This window comes from Malus sylvestris, chromosome 7, assembly GCF_916048215.2.
Source record: "Malus sylvestris chromosome 7, drMalSylv7.2, whole genome shotgun sequence".
Lineage (NCBI taxonomy): Eukaryota > Viridiplantae > Streptophyta > Magnoliopsida > Rosales > Rosaceae > Malus > Malus sylvestris.
In genome coordinates this window covers 13,345,806-13,364,899 of record NC_062266.1, presented here as the reverse complement: position 1 = coordinate 13,364,899, position 19,094 = coordinate 13,345,806, and the positions used below count along the sequence as shown (strand labels likewise).

The 19,094-nt window shown below is 39.5% G+C and overlaps 1 protein-coding gene across 4 annotated transcripts; it reads right to left on the bottom strand.

The window, feature by feature from the left end:
- Window positions 1–3,243: 3,243 nt before the first annotated feature.
- On the bottom strand, window positions 3,244–17,338 carry LOC126628834 (protein transport protein SEC16B homolog). Of its 4 annotated transcripts, XM_050298683.1 has the most exons (15): window positions 17,174–17,338; window positions 16,087–16,966; window positions 14,486–15,816; window positions 14,032–14,355; window positions 13,082–13,192; window positions 12,867–12,989; window positions 7,267–7,443; window positions 6,909–7,034; window positions 6,677–6,811; window positions 6,158–6,285; window positions 5,929–6,037; window positions 5,318–5,839; window positions 4,733–4,858; window positions 4,332–4,630; window positions 3,244–4,212 (listed from the first exon to the last, which is right to left on the bottom strand). In XM_050298683.1, the coding sequence occupies exons 2-15, from the start codon at window positions 16,802–16,804 to the stop codon at window positions 3,681–3,683; spliced, it is 4,761 nt and encodes a 1,586-aa protein (XP_050154640.1). In that variant the 5' UTR covers window positions 16,805–16,966; window positions 17,174–17,338; the 3' UTR covers window positions 3,244–3,680. The 4 variants fall into 4 exon arrangements, with proteins under 4 accessions (XP_050154640.1, XP_050154637.1, XP_050154639.1 ...); XM_050298680.1 differs by having other exon boundaries at window positions 14,486–16,966; XM_050298682.1 differs by having other exon boundaries at window positions 14,486–16,932; window positions 17,174–17,337.
- Window positions 17,339–19,094: the final 1,756 nt, after the last annotated feature.

Below are 19,094 nucleotides of genomic sequence, written 5' to 3'. Positions count from 1 at the left end.
TTTTAATGTAGTTGATCGGCTCGGCGGCTCAGTTGGTTGACTGCTCACTTTTTACAAAATTTTCTTGGGACTCTTCTTAGCGTATTTCAATACCCCAATTTCAAATCCGCACTCCATTTTCCCAAATTTAATCATTTTAATTGATTTTTACTAATGGATCCCAATATTATGCTTAGGTGCGATTACTATCAGAGACTCCGGCTTCCCTAGTCTGAACGGTTGCGACCTCACAAGTATTTGTGAGTGAGTCTTTTCTTATAATATATATATATATATATATATATATATATATATATTCAGTTTCTATAAATATTAATAATCCATTTTCTATGGGATGCCATAATTACATTAACATTTATAAGAAATGTCGTATTGTTAGGAAATTATGAAATAATCTTACGGGATGCACATGTAAGCGTACAATAATGGAGAATTAGACTTACGGCTATAATAGTATTATGTTGACTAGAATTAGCAAATTAATATGGCATGACCGTATTCACGTTATCTATTCATCGTGTGCTATACTGGTGTTTGTACTCATCGAGGCCAGGGCCAGTCTTCATGTGTATGTTCATATCGCACCATACGTTCACTTTGGATCCATTGTAGGTGTCAGTCCTGTCCTAGATTGCTATAGGCAATCATGACTCGTTTGTGATGTGCATAACGTCAGTCTTCACGTGATTGTAGTACTAGAGCGTAAATTATTTCTTTACACCCAGTCTTGTTCATGTCATAATACCTCTACATGAACTCGTGTGTTAGCATATGTCGATGAGTACTTGATATGACATTCGTTTATGCGAGATATTGTGGTTGCTGAATGTTATGGTTTATTTACGAAATATGGTGAAGTATTTCATTTTCGAGATATTACTGTTTACAGTACATATTTTCATACTATACGTAGTATGCTATGTTTGAAAACTATACTTGTTTTATGGCGAGGGGTTATTACGTTTTCAAAACGGTTTTTACAAAGCTTTATTTTTAGGCCCACTCACCCTTATTTTTCGCCCCTCCAAGTTTTAGTGGCATAGCTTTTGTGTCGACGAGGATTCTTGGCAAATGTTGCTTTAGGAGATTACCTTCGATGGTATATTTCTTATTCTACCTTTGCTGTACTTTACTTATGCTCTGACATTACGTGTGAATGGGGTTCAATCCTGCTCACACGCGCACTCTTGCATTTAGTCACTTTTAGGTTTAAATTTGTTCATATTTTTTTCACATCACTACACTTTATGGCTTCGTCACCTTACGGGTATCAGCCATCATAACTTGATTCGGAGTCCAGATAGACATTCTGGGTTGGGGTGTGACAATCGGGCTTGGAGGGTGGCTAGAAGTAGCCAGCCCGTTAGCATTTTGGCGAACTTTTGGCCTAGCAGGTTCCACGCATATTTAGACCAGCCCTCCATTGGAGATGGGTTTGTTTACCAAAACGGGCTATTGTTTTTGCATATAGCCTTTTAGCCGTCTCCATTAGAGATGGCCTTATATAGCCAAATATAAGACATCTCACCTATAAGCAAAGAAGAATAATAATATTGAAGAAGGGAAGTCAGGCTCCACAAAATGAAATCTTGTAAGTAGATACCAAATTCGTTGTTTAGAATCGAATTTGTGACATTCTATCCACAAGTAGAGGTGGCATATCAACCCATTAGGTTGTTAATGGATACTCATTAAGATCAATTTAGTTTGATTTTACCTTACACCATCATCACTAACAATCTCACTTCCATATTATGGTGATATCAAATTAATGAATATTAACGAGTACTCATTAACAACCTAATAGGTTGATTTGCCACCTTTACCCACAAACAAAGAGGAATACTTAAGTACCATTTATATTGTTGTAATAATGGTTTTTTTTTCTTTGAGCTAACTATGTTTTACACCATTAGGTTTTGAGTGATTTTTAAAATATGTCCCCATGTGTCAATTTCTCATACCACACCTTTGAAGTTTTGAAATTGTATAAATTTATTATGTTTTCTTCTAGTTTGGCTATTTGGTCCTTCATTCAATTGATGATTTGAAAAACGTAGGACTCATTTCTGAGTTGACGTGAAAGTAACACTTTCCCCAAATGGACCAAAATTAGTCATCATGGAGATTCAACTTCCCTCAATGATTCATTTCTAGTCCAAAATAATAACTAATCACAACGTTTGGTCCTAATGGTGCAGCTTCTATTCAACCTAGAAACAATCTCAGATTTGCCAAAATCAACAATATATTAAAATAGGCTTTTTAGCCAAAATGGTTCATGAAATTTCCGTAACTTCTCACTTTGGTCATTGAGATTTGAAATCAATACAAGTGGTCTCTGAGATTGTCTACCATCAATCATTTTTGTCCTTTCGTGAATAGTTATGTTAAATAAATATTAAAATGACAAAACCACCTCAATTTAATAAACAATAGGCCAAAATGATTTGATAAAAATTAAGGGTATTTTTGTCATTTTATCCTTATTTAATGGAGATTTTTCACGGAATGACCAAAATGATTGATGGTGGACAAACTTTGGAACCAATTCTATCGATTTCAAATCTCATGGATCAAAATGAGGATTTATGCATTTTTTAGGGACCATTTTGGATACAAAGCCAGTAAGTATCATACGACCAAATAGATGGCAGCATAAATGATATAATTTCTAAAACTTGTGGTGCATTATGAGAAAATTGAAACTCCATGACCCATTTTAAAAATTACCCAAAATGTGGAGGGTATAAAATGTAGTTCACACCTTTTCCTTCTCGTTTTGATAAAATAGAAGCATATTATGCCACTTTATATTGCGCATGGTGGTAAATCTCTCCACTTATGAGTATGAGGTCTTGGGTTCTAATCCCATAGATTACGAGTTTGAGACTAATTTATTCTTTCACCTAAAATCAGGCAGGAAATTTATAGCTAGCTTAGTTAAAAACATTTACTCTTGCACCTAAAGTCTAATGTTCGTTTTCTACCTCTCCTGCTATCATTTGTTTAAAAATTAATTATAAAAAACAATACAAAGGGGTTAAAAATGTGAACAAAATTTAGCTATTTTTCAAAATTTCCCTTTCTATAATGTGTTATGCAAATCGTAATATGTGAACTTTACTTGGCTTCTTACAATTTTTCTTTACATTTCATTATTTTATTGTTCAACCGGTATTATCGAAACAATGTATTCCCCTTTCCGTCATAATGTTTCATTGTTATCATTATAATTGATGGTTCATCATGAAAATATTAATTGTTATCATAATCTTTAATTGTTTTAACACGTATGGATGGCTAATACAACTTTTTTTTTGAACGAAAAAAAAAAAATTTAACAACGTAGGTTCTCACCTGCAAGGATTATTGATTTGGCAAAATTCTTAATAAAATCCATCAAAGGGAGTAATGGTATATCTAATATACGCAATTACGTTACGCTACGAGACATTCCCTTCGAAAAATTGGTACAACGGCTGCTTACTTTGTGTTTTCCTCAACGCAAACTGATTGCTGGTTTCAGGTATATGTGTAACTTCCTCTAATGGGGGCAAAGGGACTTCACCAAAAACCTGAACTCCCATCTGCGCCATCACCATACGTGCACAAGGATCCGGTGGCAACGCCCCCCCTATAACGCAACGCTCTATAGATTTACAACTATTCCCTACACCTCAGAGTTCAACTTCTTGAAGGCCGTCTCCAAAACTGCCACCACTACTTGGAAACTGCATCGGTGGTTGCGCACCGCTGTGTATGCGTGATGGTGGAGAAATACCGAGCGATTGTCCTAGAGGCTTTATTTCATTCCTCATGGAAGGGTTGCTAGCATGATTAAGGCTTCCACTCCACGATGCTACGCGGCGGGATTCATGGGGCTCATAGCTATTACCATTTCCCATATCTCCGGCTCTCTTTTGTACAATGTTATCCATGCTGGGAAACCGCTGCATAGTCATTGAAGACAATGTTGACGTTTGCGAAGTGGAAAATGCACTCTCAAATGATTTTGGGGGATTGTTGTTGGTCACCGTAGGTTCATGTGTGCTTTCTCCCGGTGTTTGAACTGTCTCTTCATAGGAAGTTACTGGAGCAGGGACGAAAATATTGGGCTTGGGACCACCCCCAGGTTTAGCATATGGAAGAGATGGTGACTGAAATAGGTTTGCTGGCGTCCCGCCGCCCTTGTTGAATGTATCAACATACCTAAGGAAATTTGAACACAACTTAGATTAAGTGACTGTTTGCTCTTTTTAAAAAACTTCTTAAAAATAAATACATAGAAGAGCAATGGGGAAAGACAGAAAGAGAATCCAGGAGTCTACCTTGAGCGAACGCCCGTACGTCCACGTGCAGAGAACTGGTTGGAACTGGGTGGAATGGGTGCTATTCCAGAACTCGGTTCAGGGGACACCAGGCTTGGGATTTGTGGCCCATTAACTGCTGGGAAACTTTTGGTTACCAGTGCATCATTTACATTGTAATCTTGCATTCTATTCGGAAAGGCTGCAGTCGGTGGTGGAGGTGGCAAAACTGCTTCCTTGGCTGGAGGTTCAACACCTTCTTCAACCCATTGCTTAAGTTTCTCATCATAGTAAAATTTATTCTTTTCACCCAATTTAGCCTTCAGAACAACAAAAAACAGGACAACTTGTGAGGTTAAACTGAGAATATATCTCCAAGAAAATCCCATCATTCAAACATAGTAAAAGGAATGTTTAAGTACCTGTCGAGATCTTTTCACAAACCCCAGAGTCTTCTGAAATATGCCAAAACCAAAACGAGATGACCTGGTAGATGTTGATGCATTTTCTTGCGGTTTAGAAGATTCCACTTTCTTGGATGAATCAACCTGATTGAACACAAAATAATGGCTGTAAAATTTATTTCCACCGGTACAACACAGTTCAACTATGGAAATCAAGTCTTTGTTGTTAGTATTGAGGTGAAATGTTACCAAATTGGGAAAATTGGAACTTGCTACACATGAACTATAACGAATATGAACAACTTGCACGATCTATTTGCACGATCTACAAGTTATTGCTTTGATGTGAATTTTACAGTGAACATTTTCAAAATATGGAATACATTATAACAGTGGTTTACTTTATTCCCATCCTTTATCACTTCTCCAATACTGTAACACACACACTGTACACTGAAGTTCAGTGGATTATTCATTTTCCTTTTTGCTTGCACATCCAAACCTCCCATTTACTTGTGAATTCTTGACAAACTCAAGGGATTTATATAATTCGAAACAAGGTCTAATAAAATAAGAGTAGTGCCGGAAAAAATAAACATGTACCTTACTTGGGCTTCTCCCAAAGTCTGGTTCTGATATGCTTCTATTGGGCACATCCAGTTGATTGTTCTCGGCAGTCCATTCGCTTATTGGCTCCATTGATGCTGAAGGCATTAAGGGAGACATAGCCATTGTTGATTGACTATTGGGTACACTTGGTTCTGGTATAAATGAAGACACGGCCATTGTTGATTGACTATTAAGTACACTTGGCCCTGGTACGGCCATTGTTGATTGACTGTTGGGCACACTAGGTCCTGGCGTAAACGAAGACACAACCATTGTTGATTGACTATTGGGTAGACTTGGGCCTGGCATAAACGAAGGCATAGCCATTGTTGATTGATTATTGGATAGACTTGGGCCTCCTGGTTGTTGAGCATGCTCATTACGTTGGGCAATGACTTGTGATGTTGAGGGTGCAGGTGGAGGCAGGCCTCCAACAACACGATGAGCAGTATTATCAAATAATGTAAGCAATTTACCCATCAGTTTGGTCGGAGTTGAATTTGTACTGTAACCACCCTGTACAAAATGTTTTATGTAAGAAAAAAAAAAAAAAAAAAAAAAAAAAGAAAAAAAAAGAGGAAAAAAACTGGATTTTGGAGAAAAACCTGCTGATGGGCTCTTATCCGCTCCTCTAGCAATGACACTAACTGTCTCCATGTGTCCAGTTCGGGTGCTCGACCATATTTCAAAGACTTTAAAATTGCTTGACAGTATCTGACCAAACATATTGTATAATAAGCTAGAGGCAAATAATTTTTTTTTTTTAAAAGCGACCACTTTCAAATTTCTCTCTTAAGAATAAAAGGGGTCTCGATGAACAACAGTTATACTTACTTCAAAGCATCTGCAACTTTTCCAACTTCTGCCAACATGTGGGCATAAACAAGCTTATACGGCTGAAAAGGTAGTAGGAGAAACTGAGAATTTCCGAGAACCCTTGAGTATTCGTATAATTCTGTCCTCTGTCAATATAAAGTTTGGCTTAGTTAAAATCGGCTAAAGTAGTAAAACAAAAATTAATAATAATAAAAATAATAAAAGCAACAATAAAAATAACAGCAGCAACGACAAAAACAATAATAATAATAACAACAATGACGAAATACAGTTAAAACACTTTCTTCTTTCAACGGTGATACATGCTCCATATACAATTTAAAGGGCAAAAATTTTAGGGAGTCCAGAAATCAGTAGAATATAAACTCATTACATGTCAATCATAAGTGCAAGAAATTCCTGCATATGACAATTGGTTTCTGCGTCATTTAGTCTAAAAAGCTCCTAATTTAATTCAAAGTTCAATACAAAAACATATAACAAAAAAATAAAATAAATAAATATAATGCGGATCACCTGGATAGCCTCAGGACTGGCGTATGTTCGTGGATATTTCAAGTGATCTGCACCAATAAGACACAGTCTAGCACTGTCTGAATATGCCTCAAAATTGGCTTCTGCAACCAAATAACATATGTGTGCAGGAGTGTTCTGCAGAATGCTTTCAGTCAGGACAAAACCAAATAATATAACAAGTTTTGTACGTATAAAAATAAGAAGGAACTCAATCCAAGAAACACACAACTACCTGTCCCCTTTCTTTCCATAGGCAATCTCCAAGATGGATGATAACAAGCTCATCATCTTTTGTTCTGTTAGCAGTTAAGATGGCTAAATTCTCTTCCCATTCATCCAACATGGAATTGGCTCCAATCTGTGGTAAGGAATAGTCAAAATTTAGGCAAAAGCACACAAGGAACTTCAATGCATGACTATTCGACACAAAGGCAAGGCTTTCACTTCAGTTTCCTATTCAGTTGCATAACAAAAAAAAAAAAGAATTTAAACGAAGATAGAAAACACACAGGTCAGAGTTTACAACAAAAACCCAGGTCTATGCCTACATGAATAACCCATTTTGTCTGCACCAAATAACCGTAAATCACCTGTGTGTGCTGTTGTGAATCTTGTGATACATTCATAGAATTATGTAGGCTGCTATCTGTAGTGGCATTGGAAAACACGTCTGCAGGCTGCCTAGCAATTAATAAGCACAAAGTCCGCAATGGTGATCCTGCTGCTAACTGGTTTAGCGCCATAAGCTTCACAGTATCGCCATAAAACTGCATGCAACATTGAAACAAAAACAGTTAACATTACCATACAACAACAACAACAACAACAAAGCCTTTTCCCACTAAGTGGGGTCGGCTATATGAATCCTAGAACGCCATTGCGCTCATTTGTGTCATGTCCTCCGTTAGATCCAAGTACTCAAGTCTTTTCTTAGGGTCTCTTCCAAAGTTTTCCTAGGTCTTCCTCTACTCCTTCGGCCCCGAACCTCTGTCCCGTAGTCACATTTTCGAACCGGAGCGTCAGTAGGCCTTCTTTGCACATGTCCAAACCACCGGAACCGATTTTCTCTCATATTTCCTTCAATTTTGGCTACTCCTACTTTACCTCGGATATCCTAATTCCCAATCTTATCCTTTCTCGTGTGCCCATACATCCCACGAAGCATCCTCATCTCCGCTACACCCATTTTGTGTACGTTGATGCTTCACCGCCCAACATTCTGTGCCATACAACATCGCTGGCCTTATTGCCGTCCTATAAAATTTTCCCTTGAGCTTCAGTGGCCTACGACGGTCACACAACACGCCGGATGCACTCTTACACTTTATCCATCCAGCTTGTATTCTATGGTTGAGATCTCCATCTAATTCTCCGTTCTCTTGCAAGATAGATCCTAGGTAGCAAAAACGGTCACTTTTTGTGATCTTCGCTAGATTGCTCGGTCATTAGTGTGGATAAGTATATAAATGGATAGAGATAGGAAAGCAAACACAAGATGTACGTGGTTCACCCAGATTGGCTATGTCCACGGAATAGAGGAGTTCTCATTAATTGTGAAGGGTTTACACAAGTACATAGGTTCAAGCTCTCCTTTAGTGAGTACAAGTGAATGATTTAGTACAAATGACATTAGGAAATATTGTGGGAGAATGATCTCGTAGCCACGAAACTTCAAAGTACCGGAGTGTGGTATCGTCTTGACTTGCCTTATCTGTCTCATAGGTAGATGTGGCATCTTCTCTGGAAGTACTCTTCCTCCATCCAGGGGTGGTATCTGTAACTGGTGGAGATGCACAAGGTAATGTATCAATTTCACTTGAAGCTTACTTGTAGTTTCATGCTTGGTCAAGCGAGATACAAACCATGTAGTAGGAGTCCCCCAAGTCGCCGAGCTGGGGGATCTGCTGGAAGAGGTGACAGACAAGGTAAGCAATCAGAGCTCCGGCTGATTGTTCACATTCTCCCTATCTTGCAGGCAGCATGAAGGATAAAGAGAAGAAAAATGAGGAGAGATGATATGGGATACTTTTGCTTTTGAAGAAGTAACTTTCCACAGGCTTATTCTTGAACTGGGCTGGAGGGTTTTCTGGTTTCCTCCAGAGTATAAGGCCGACCGAAGAATTTGAGGGTCAAAACAAGTCCATCAAATCTAGAGTACGTTCGACCCTGCTGATATGGGATACTTTTGCTTTCGATAGAGTAGTGGATGTATCGGCACGTGTGCTGTTACGCTTGTCTCCACATGCTTCCTTGTATCCTTCTCACTTGCCCTATCTGTTCCTCAGGCAGATGCGGTATCTTCCCTGGAAGCATAAGATGTTGAAGATGAGTACTCAAGAGCAATGCCAGGTAAGTAATCAGGTAAGGGGTTCCAGGCAGTCAGTCCCTGGCTGGAAGCTTGATTCCAAGTGCTGACTGATTGCTCTCTTTCTCCTTGTCTTGCAGGTAAGAACAAGGCCAAAGGAAAAGACAGGGAAAAAGCATGATATGGGATACTCTTGCTTTTAACCCTGATGATATGAGATATTCTTGCTCTAGTATAGCTTGTTTACAGAGGTATTATCGGGGGGAAAGAAAGCTGAATATTTCGAAAGGCTTTGTTGGGAGTGCCCTCTCAAATAAGAGAAAGGGTTGAGCATTTTTGCAGGTCTGCCTGTCCGTTAGGGATGGAAGTCGACATATATAGGAGTCTCCCTAACATCAAGTAATAATGCTATTCCTTTACCCTGCTTGGTTATAGCACGGTAGTGGGAGCTGCCAGCTTCACATGTTTTAACTCTGTCAGAGCACTTTGAAAAAGTGGTTTGTGGTATCTGGAAAGCTGATGTTGCGTGTGAAGATTACAGACCTGTCGGGGGTCTGGCTCTCGAGATTCAGAGAACGATGCCTCTTCGATTTTTGAGAAAGCAATCATGCTGGGGGTCTGGCTCTCGAGATTCGGAGAGCGGTGTCTCTTCGATTTTTGAGAAAGTAATCATGTTGGGAGTCTGGCTCTCGAGATTCGGAGGGCCGTGCCTCTTCGATTTTGGAGCAAGCAATCTTGTTGGGAGTGTTTTCTCGAATGTGAGTAAAGGTTGGGCATGTTTGCTAGTCTACCTTGCCACGAAGCACAGAGGTTGACACACAGGGACTTTCCAATTATCCACCAGTGGTACTGTTCCTTTACCCTCTCTTCGATTTTGAGAAAGTAATCATGTTGGGAGTTTGGCTCTCGAGATTCGGAGGGCGGTGCCTCTTCGATTTTGGAGCAAGCAATCTTGTTAGGAGTGTTTTCTCGAATGTGAGTAAAGGTTGGGCATGTTTGCTAGTCTACCTTGCCACGAAGCACAAAGGTTGACACACAGGGACTTTCCAATTATCCAGCAGTGGTACTGTTCCTTTACCCTCTCATCGATTTTTGAGAAAGTAATCATGTTGGGAGTCTGGCTCTCGAGATTCGGAGGGCGGTGCCTCTTCGATTTTGGAGCAAGCAATCTTGTTAGGAGTGTTTTCTCGAATGTGAGTAAAGGTTGGGCATGTTTGCTAGTCTACCTTGCCACGAAGCACAGAGGTTGACACACCGGGACTTTCCAATTATCCAGCAGTGGTACTGTTCCTTTACCCTTGTGGGTAATAATATGGTAGCTAGACCTTCAAAATTTATGTGTCTAAACTTTGTTAGTGTTGTTTCTTTGCAATTCTTTTACCCTTCTTGGTCAGAGCGATGTAGTGGGAGCTGCAAGCTTCACGTGTCTCAACTTTGTCAGAGAACTTTGGCAAAGTTATCTGTGGTACCCATGAGCTACTGTTGCGTGTGGGAAGTGGGTGATTGAACAGTACGATTCATGTGCTTTCTACTTCGCCAGAAATCTTCGACAGAATGCCCATAATTTCCGCAAAGCTGAGTGTGCGTGTGACAGGTGCTGACAAGGCTGGAAAAGTAGGTGCCTCTTCGATTTCTGAAATCGGCCCTCGTGATCTCTGAGCAGCCCAGCTTTTGAGAAAGCAAGCCTCTTCGATTTCTGAGATCGGCCTTTGTGGTCTTTGAGCAGCCCAGCTTTTGAGAAAGCAAACACCTCTTCGATTTCTGAGATCGACCCTCGTGGTCTCTGAGCAGCCCAGCTTTTGAGAAAGCAAACGCCTCTTCGATTTCTGAGCAGGCGCCTCTTCGATTTCTGAAGCTTCGTCGAGTGCAGAATTTTATAGGGGCTGACATTAAGTTCCAAAGCACACTTGAATATCCACCAGTAGAAGCTCCATTCTTGCACTTCTAAGATCTTGATTTGTCCGACCTCTTCTCTCTTCAACACCTTTGAAAATGTCTGGCCCCTCCGACCGTCGTTTTGACTTGAACCTTGTTGAAGAGGCAGCCCCGTCTTCTCCAGACAACATATGGCGCCCATCCTTCGTCTCCCCTACTGGTCCTCTTACCGTTGGGGATTCCGTGATGAAGAATGATATGACCGCTGCGGTAGTGGCCAGGAACCTTCTCACTCCCAAAGATAACAGACTACTTTCCAAACGGTCTGATGAGTTGTCTGTTAAGGATTCTCTGGCTCTCAGTGTTCAGTGTGCAGGTTCTGTGTCTAATATGGCCCAACGCCTATTTGCTCGAACCCGCCAAGTTGAATCATTGGCGGTTGAAGTGATGAGTCTCAAACAGGAGATTAGAGGGCTCAAGCATGAGAATAAACAGTTGCACCGGCTCGCACATGACTATGCTACAAACATGAAGAGGAAGCTTGACCAGATGAAGGAATCTGATGGTCAGGTTTTACTTGATCATCAGAGATTTGTGGGTTTGTTCCAAAGGCATTTATTGCCTTCGTCTTCTGGGGCTGTACCGCGTAATGAAGCTCCAAATGATCAATCTCTGATGCCTCCTCCTTCTAGGGTTTTGTCCAGTACTGAGGCTCCGAATGATCCCCCTCCGGTGCCTTCTCTTTCTGGGGCTCTACCGACTGCTGAGACTTCTCCTAAGCAACCTTTGTGAAGGCTCCCTCTTGTTTGTTTATTTTGACTCAAGTATATGTACATATTTGTAACTTATCGGGGATATCAATAAATAAGCTTTCCTTCATTTCAACGTATTGTGTTAAATACACCAAATCCTTCTTCGCTAAGTTCTTTGAATTTTCTTTTGTTGAAGCTTGTATGTTAAAGCTTTGTGAGTGGAGCATATAGGTTGAGGTAGTGTTCCCTTAATTTCCCGAGTGAGGAAAACTTCTCGGTTGGAGACTTGGAAAATCCAAGTCACTGAGTGGGATCGGCTATATGAATCTTAGAACGCCATTGTGTTCTGTCCTGTGTCATGTCCTCCGTTAGATCCAAGTACTCTAAGTCTTTTCTTAGGGTCTCTTCCAAAGTTTTCCTAGGTCTTCCTCTGCCCCTTCGGCCCTGAACCTCTGTCCCATAGTCGCATCTTCTAATCGGAGCGTCAGTAGGCCTTCTTTGCACATGTCCAAACCACCGTAACCGATTTTCTCTCATCTTTCCTTCAATTTCGGCTACTCCTACTTTACCCCGGATATCCTCATTCCTAATCTTATCCTTTCTCGTGTGCCCACACATCCAACGAAGCATCCTCATCTCCGCTACACCCATTTTGTGTACGTGTTGATGCTTCACCGCCCAACATTCTGTGCCATACAGCATCGTCAGCCTTATTGCCGTCCTATAAAATTTTCCCTTGAGCTTCAGTGGCATACGGCGGTCACACAACACGCCGGATGCACTCTTCCACTTCATCCATCCAGCTTGTATTCTATGGTTGAGATCTCCATCTAATTCTCCGTTCTTTTGCAAGATAGATCCTAGGTAACGAAAACGGTCGCTCTTTGGTATTTCTTGATCTCCGATCCTCACCCCTAACTCGTTTTGGCCTCCATTTGCACTGAACTTGCACTCCATATATTCTGTCTTTGATCGGCTTAGGCGAAGACCTTTAGATTCCAACACTTCTCTCCAAAGGTTAAGCTTTGCATTTACCCCTTCCTGAGTTTCATCTATCAACACTATATCGTCTGCGAAAAGCATACACCAAGGAATATCACCTTGAATATGTCCTGTTAACTCATCCATTACCAACGCAAAAAGGTAAGGACTTAAGGATGAGCCAATTAGATAGGACAAGCTTTCTTAGTATGTTTTTATTATAAAAAAAGGATCGCCCAATATAAATAAAACAGAGAGATGATTTGATTGCAAGAACCTGTTCACCAAGCTGCGATGCAATGACAAGTGCTGGACCCCACAATTGACCATTCTGTGCACATTGTAAAGCCTCTTTCTTCCTACCAGAGACAAGAAGATTTTGTACCTCAAGAGCAGTCGCCTAAAGAAAAAACATATATTCATTATGGAAGGCACTGAAAATTTATGTGTCAGAGAGAGAGAGAGAGAGAGAGAGTTAAGAGAATGGCATACTTGACTTTGTGCTTCAGAAGGCAAGTTCTGTAACATAAGAGCACCATACTCATTGCTTCTCTTAGCAGAGGCAAAAAGCTTGGCAACGGCTGACTCCGGACAATCAGATTCCTAATTATATTGTTACAGAAGTGGTTAATAATCATATCACACGAGAACTGTTGAACCCTCTTGAACAAATAAAAAAAGTTCTTCATTTTCAATCTTCAAAAGAATCATTGAATTGCAGAGGATTTAGGGTTGAAATAGATACAGTTTGTTCTACAGAAAACTCACACCCCAAAAGAAAAAGCAAAATAAATCGTAAATCACCAATTTCACTAATGTTAGGATGGAGAGGGTAACACAGCAAGATAACAACCTAATATACAAGCAAGCCGTCAGTATACACACAAGCCATCTCTTTGGTTTTTCTTTTCCAACGGTAGAGAGCTTTTTGGTTTTATCAACAGTCACAATACTCCAACAAAATGAAGAATGATTTTCTTATAATTTAGTCCCTACATTTAGGGATTATACTATAAGGACCTCTCATTGCAGACAATATTCCTTTACGACCCAAATATTCCATTAAAATCCCTAAATGAGTCCTCAAAGTTGGTGGTGGAGTCCCTAAACAGGGACTCCCATTGGAGATGCTCTTGTACTCTCCTATGATTATTTAACTGTAATTGGCATACTATTAATGTTGTCGCATGAAACTTAAGTGACAATTATCACTAAATACAACACTTCTAATGAGAAAATCCATCAATTGAGCATGCCCCATCAAGAAAGATGTATAACCAGCATAATTAATATCGTAGAATAAAAACTAGAAATTCACAAATTTGCCAAATTTCAAGTATTTATGACTCAAATTGAGAATGATAATCACGCAATTAAAATGTGATGAATCATCCAAACAGGTCATAAATTAACAGTCATTTACGAACCACAAATTAAAGTACCTTCAATGCTACATCAGTGCCAAAGGGAGATCGAAGTTTTCCATAATATTGGCATCCTATTTTTAGTAAAGAGAAAAGCAACCTCGAATGGTCCCTTTTTCTGATATCCATATAAGGAGTTACACAGTTTGCAATCTTGTCGTCTATCCATTTATTTACTTCGCTACTTCCAACACTCCCCCCAACCAAAGGGCCAGGGTACGACTGTTGGCACAATGCATGGAAATAAGCACAACCATCATTTCCAAAGCTTGCAACATCAGTTTTGTCCACGACAACAACTTCCATCAGATTGAGAACATTAATCGAACTTCCTACAGAGTCCTTCAAATAACAAATAGAAAACAAAACGAAATTAAAGCCTATGCCAACACCAGACATTTGAGTAGAAACATGTATGTATATAAAGCAGGTATGTGTCACAGGAATTTGAAATCAGAAGGTAAGGCTTCACCTGGCTTCCATATATGTTGCTATTATCTTTCATGGTTATAAGTTTCCCACCAAATCCAAATGTAACTAGAGCATGTGGAGGACGTCCTGCAGATGACCATCCCACACTTGCCTCATGAGAAAACTGAGCTCCCCTTTCAATTGGTTGCTGTAAAAATTGTACTGGCTTGTAACTATCAAAGTTGGCAGGTGAGAAGCGTGTCACTTGGTTTGGCTCCTTAGCTTGATGATGATGATGGTTTCCAGCAGGATTAAAGCTTTCAAACCCTCGAACCCCACTACTTAAATCGTAGCCATGACTTGCCGGTTGATTAAGAGCAACGGATCCAGAAGGATTGAACCCTATTTGTTGATTCACAGAATTGGTTACATGCCCGGTTGAGAAATACTGGGTTGCGTACTGCTGTGTCTCAGTAACACTAATAGTGTCACTTGCGGAAACTTTCTGATTATCCCACATGCTCACATTTTGCTGATCGTAGGTTCTCATAGAGCCATCCAAGTTTGAAACATCTGAACCATGATTCTCCACGTTTAAATTGTGATATTGCTGATTATACTCCACACTTGTTGACTGGTCAAAAGCCAGAGTGGAAGACTCCAACTGCTTCCATTGTTGGATTATTGTGTCATAGTACCACCCAGGGTATTGTGGATCAAAAACCATATGTGCAGGGTAGACTGTGCTCCCGTTAGAATGTTGGTTCCAGCCAGAAACAGCGCTAGTTTCAGATCCCAGAGCCACATTTTGAGAAACAGACTGCGCTTGTTGCTGTAAATAATAAACATCTGCTTTCTGGTCTGAAAAAAGATTGTCTGCAGTTTGAGAATTCACATTTACACTTTCCTGAACATTTGCATTAATGTTCAAATCTGCACTTGTATTTGCATTCACATCATAACCCTCCAATTGATACCATTGCCCAGTATTTGGATCATACCTCCATCCCGGATAAAGGTTATCCCAATTCTGGCTACTATTTAACTCCTCCTGCCCATCTGTACTTTGTTCCTCAACAGCCCCGTAGTGTTGACCTCCTTGTTGCTGCCCATAACTAGAAACACTAGCAACTGAGCTCTCCAAGGCACCATCAGTGACATTAGACGTGGCCCAGGATTGGTCTGTATTACCCAAATTTGCAAATGGGTCTCCGGAGAAATCTTGAAAGTCACCAGAAGGATCGAAATCTGAGTTAAACGAAGTCCATTGAACTTCTTTCACACCTGATCCCACTGATGCCAAGCTCGTATTCAAGTCCTGCCCATCTAAATTTTGTCCCTCAACAACCCCATAGCGCTGACCTTCTTGGTGCTGCCCATAACTAGAAACACCTAAATCAGGAACTGAGTTCTCCAAAGCACTATCAGTGACATTAGACTCGGCCCACGATTTGTCTGTATCACCCAAATTTGCAAATGGGTCCCCTGAGATATCTCCAAATTCACCAGAAGGATTCAAATCCGAGTTAAACAAACTCCATTGAGCTACTTGCACTCCTGATCCCACTGATGCCAAACTTGTATTCAAGTGCTGCCCACCTAAATTTTGTCCCTCAACAACCCCATAGCGCTGACCTTGGTGCTGCCCATAACTAGAAACACCTAAATCAGGAACTGAGTTCTCCCAAGCACTATCAGTGACATTAGACTCGGCCCACGATTTGTCTATATCACCCAAATTTGCAAATGGGTCCCCTGAGACATCTCCAAATTCACCAGAAGGATTCAAATCCGAGTTAAACGAACTCCATTGAGCTACTTTCATTCCTGATCCCACTGATGCCAAACTTGTATTCACCGTCCCATTCACTGAACCTTCCTTCCCTTTATCTTCCAATGCCTTAGCCTCATTTGTATTACTCGCTTTATCCTCCAATGCACTAGCCTCATTTATATTATCAGCCATATCATCCCATGCACCAGCCGCATTTCTAATATCGACTCTATCATCCAATAGACTAACCCCATTTCTATTATCGGCTATATCATCCGATGTACTGGCCTCATTTCTAGAATCAGGTTTCATCGACTCACCTCCTTTAACAACTGCAGGGACCTGACTGACACCTAACTGTTCCACCACAGCCCCATCTTCATGACCCAATTCACCGTTAACCCCAAGACTAGCATTGCCGCCCGTGTCTACTACTCCCACGGGACCTACTTCTGAAATACTCAATTTCGAAAAAGCTTTGTCATCAACAAACTCTTTCTTCTCTACCGGTTTATGCACAGATTCAGTAAAGTCAATGTCATCATTAACCAATCTGTCAAAGAAATCCTCGTCTGTATCCTCCACCTCAAATGGAGAACTCGCCATCTAAACCACACCCTAAAACCCTCCAAATCAACCTCACTCTATCCAATCAAAAACCCACTTCCCCAAATTTTCTTCAGCCGACAAAATTCAGTAAAATTGAAGAACCACAGCATTCAGCCACTGAAAAACTTCAAAATTCTGAAATTTACTACCATTTACCATCTGAAACAAAATTAATAACGACCAATAAAATCAACAAAAACAAAATCAGAGTTCTAGCAATCCAATTGAAATCTGAAATTGACTTTTCTCTGGTGTGTAGGATTGAATAGTTGGAAATTAACAAAAAAAATAAAAAAGCGATTCAGAGAGGACTGAATTAATATTTAATAACACTAAAATTCTGGGTTTAAAGAGTAATTAACTTACAGGTTAAACCCTAATGATTTCTAGGGAGGGAGAGGATCGGGGTCTCCATTGAGACAAATCATGGATCTTGCAGCAGACTCAAAGCATGAAGGCAGCGCACCCACCAAAGATGTTCGAATGTTTTTACGAGTGTGTCAAAGTTTGGCCTGGTATATAAAATCTTGACCACAAGAGAAACAATTGCCATATATATATATATATATGGCCAGGTGCCAATCGTCACAAGAGTTCTTTTAGATACACTGCTCTGTGAACTACGAGTTTAACACCTATTTAGAACGCAATGTGTCACTTAACTTGTTTTAACAAGGTAAAATGTCATTGTATATGAAATACGCTGTATTTTGTTTGTGTGGGATAAGTTGTTTATTTATTTTGAAGTCGTGCCAGCTTTTGACCGCAAACTAGATAAAATATCATCAAATCTAATCATGGGGAATTAATTAGCTGATTTCAAATAGTTCAAAAAGTTAATTTTCAAAAAAATTATTCAACAAGTCGATTTAAAATATAATAACAATTTACGAAGTCGATTGGTAATTTACCCTTTAAAAAAATTGGGAAGTACCCAATAGGATTTGATTTGACTTTTACGTATTCCTTCTATTGGTTTTTTTGGTTGGAGTGTGATATCCACACACTTCATTTTACTTCTCATACATCATTTTAATTTTCGACCGTCGGATCAGATGAATTAAAGAAGATCAAAGGACAAAAATTAACAAGGGGTGTGTGAGAAGTAATTTGGGGTGTGTGGATAACACACCCCTTTTTGGTTTCTCAAAAGGTGAAAGGTGTGAAAATGGTCTTTTTCTTCCTTTTTGTGGTCAGTGTCTGAATTAGGATATCTATACCCGATTTTTAGACAATGGAAATAAGAAATAATTTGTGCTTTTTTTTTTATCAAACAATAAATTTGTTGGATTAGATATTAGATTAGCCACTAACGAGATTTTAATTCATGTTGTCATGCAATGACTCAATACCTTTCTACCACTGTGATAAATGGTCACTTTTGTGTCATTTAAATCTATGAGGAAATGATGAATCTCTTCTTTTTTTTGGTGAAATGATGAATCCCTTCTTTTGGTACATGTATTATACCATTTTATCAATTTGGTACGTGAATCTTTTTTTGTTAGTTACTTAATACGTTTCGTTGAATTGGTGTTGAAGGAAGCAAACGTGACTTGACTTTTTTCCCTGCATTTGTTGTAACCTTAGTTGGATTTGTTTACCCTTTTAATCACTATTTTTACCGTGTACAACTATTTTAATTTTTAACCACCACGGGGTGGCCGGTGGTTGGGACACAATGGTGGTCAGAAAAAGATTGAAATACTTATGTGAGTCTTCTCTAACTCCCCTAAAGGGTGGACTGCCGTGACAAATCACCAGTTGATCCCCTTTTAATAAAAAAAAATATTTTATTTTTGTTTTAACCTTCGTGTGTGTTTTTTAACGTAACTTGACGGAATGTCATGCATTGATCTTCAAAGGAAAAACTCAACACCAAAAAAGCTAGATTAGAAATGAATGAGTTAATTAGCAGATGAGAATTCTTTTCGGATTCTCACATTATATCCATTCATCGTATATCGTGCTGTCAGCTTTCATTAGATACTGTTTGTGTTCAATTTTTAATAAAAAAATTCAAAATAATTTATGGTTACATGATATACGATGAATGGATAGAATATAAGAATCATTAGGATCTTCACAAAGAGGATCTGGAGATGATACTAATCCCTAAGACCATCTCCAATGGTTGGGCTAAAAGCCAAATTTTTTAGCCTGAAAAATTTAGCTTTTAGCCCAGAAACAGTTTTTCTGCTCCAACCTTTCTGGCCTAAAATTTTAGCCCGGAATTATTAAAGAATAAACTTAGGCTATTTTTTTCTTAAATTAATTAAAAAAAAAA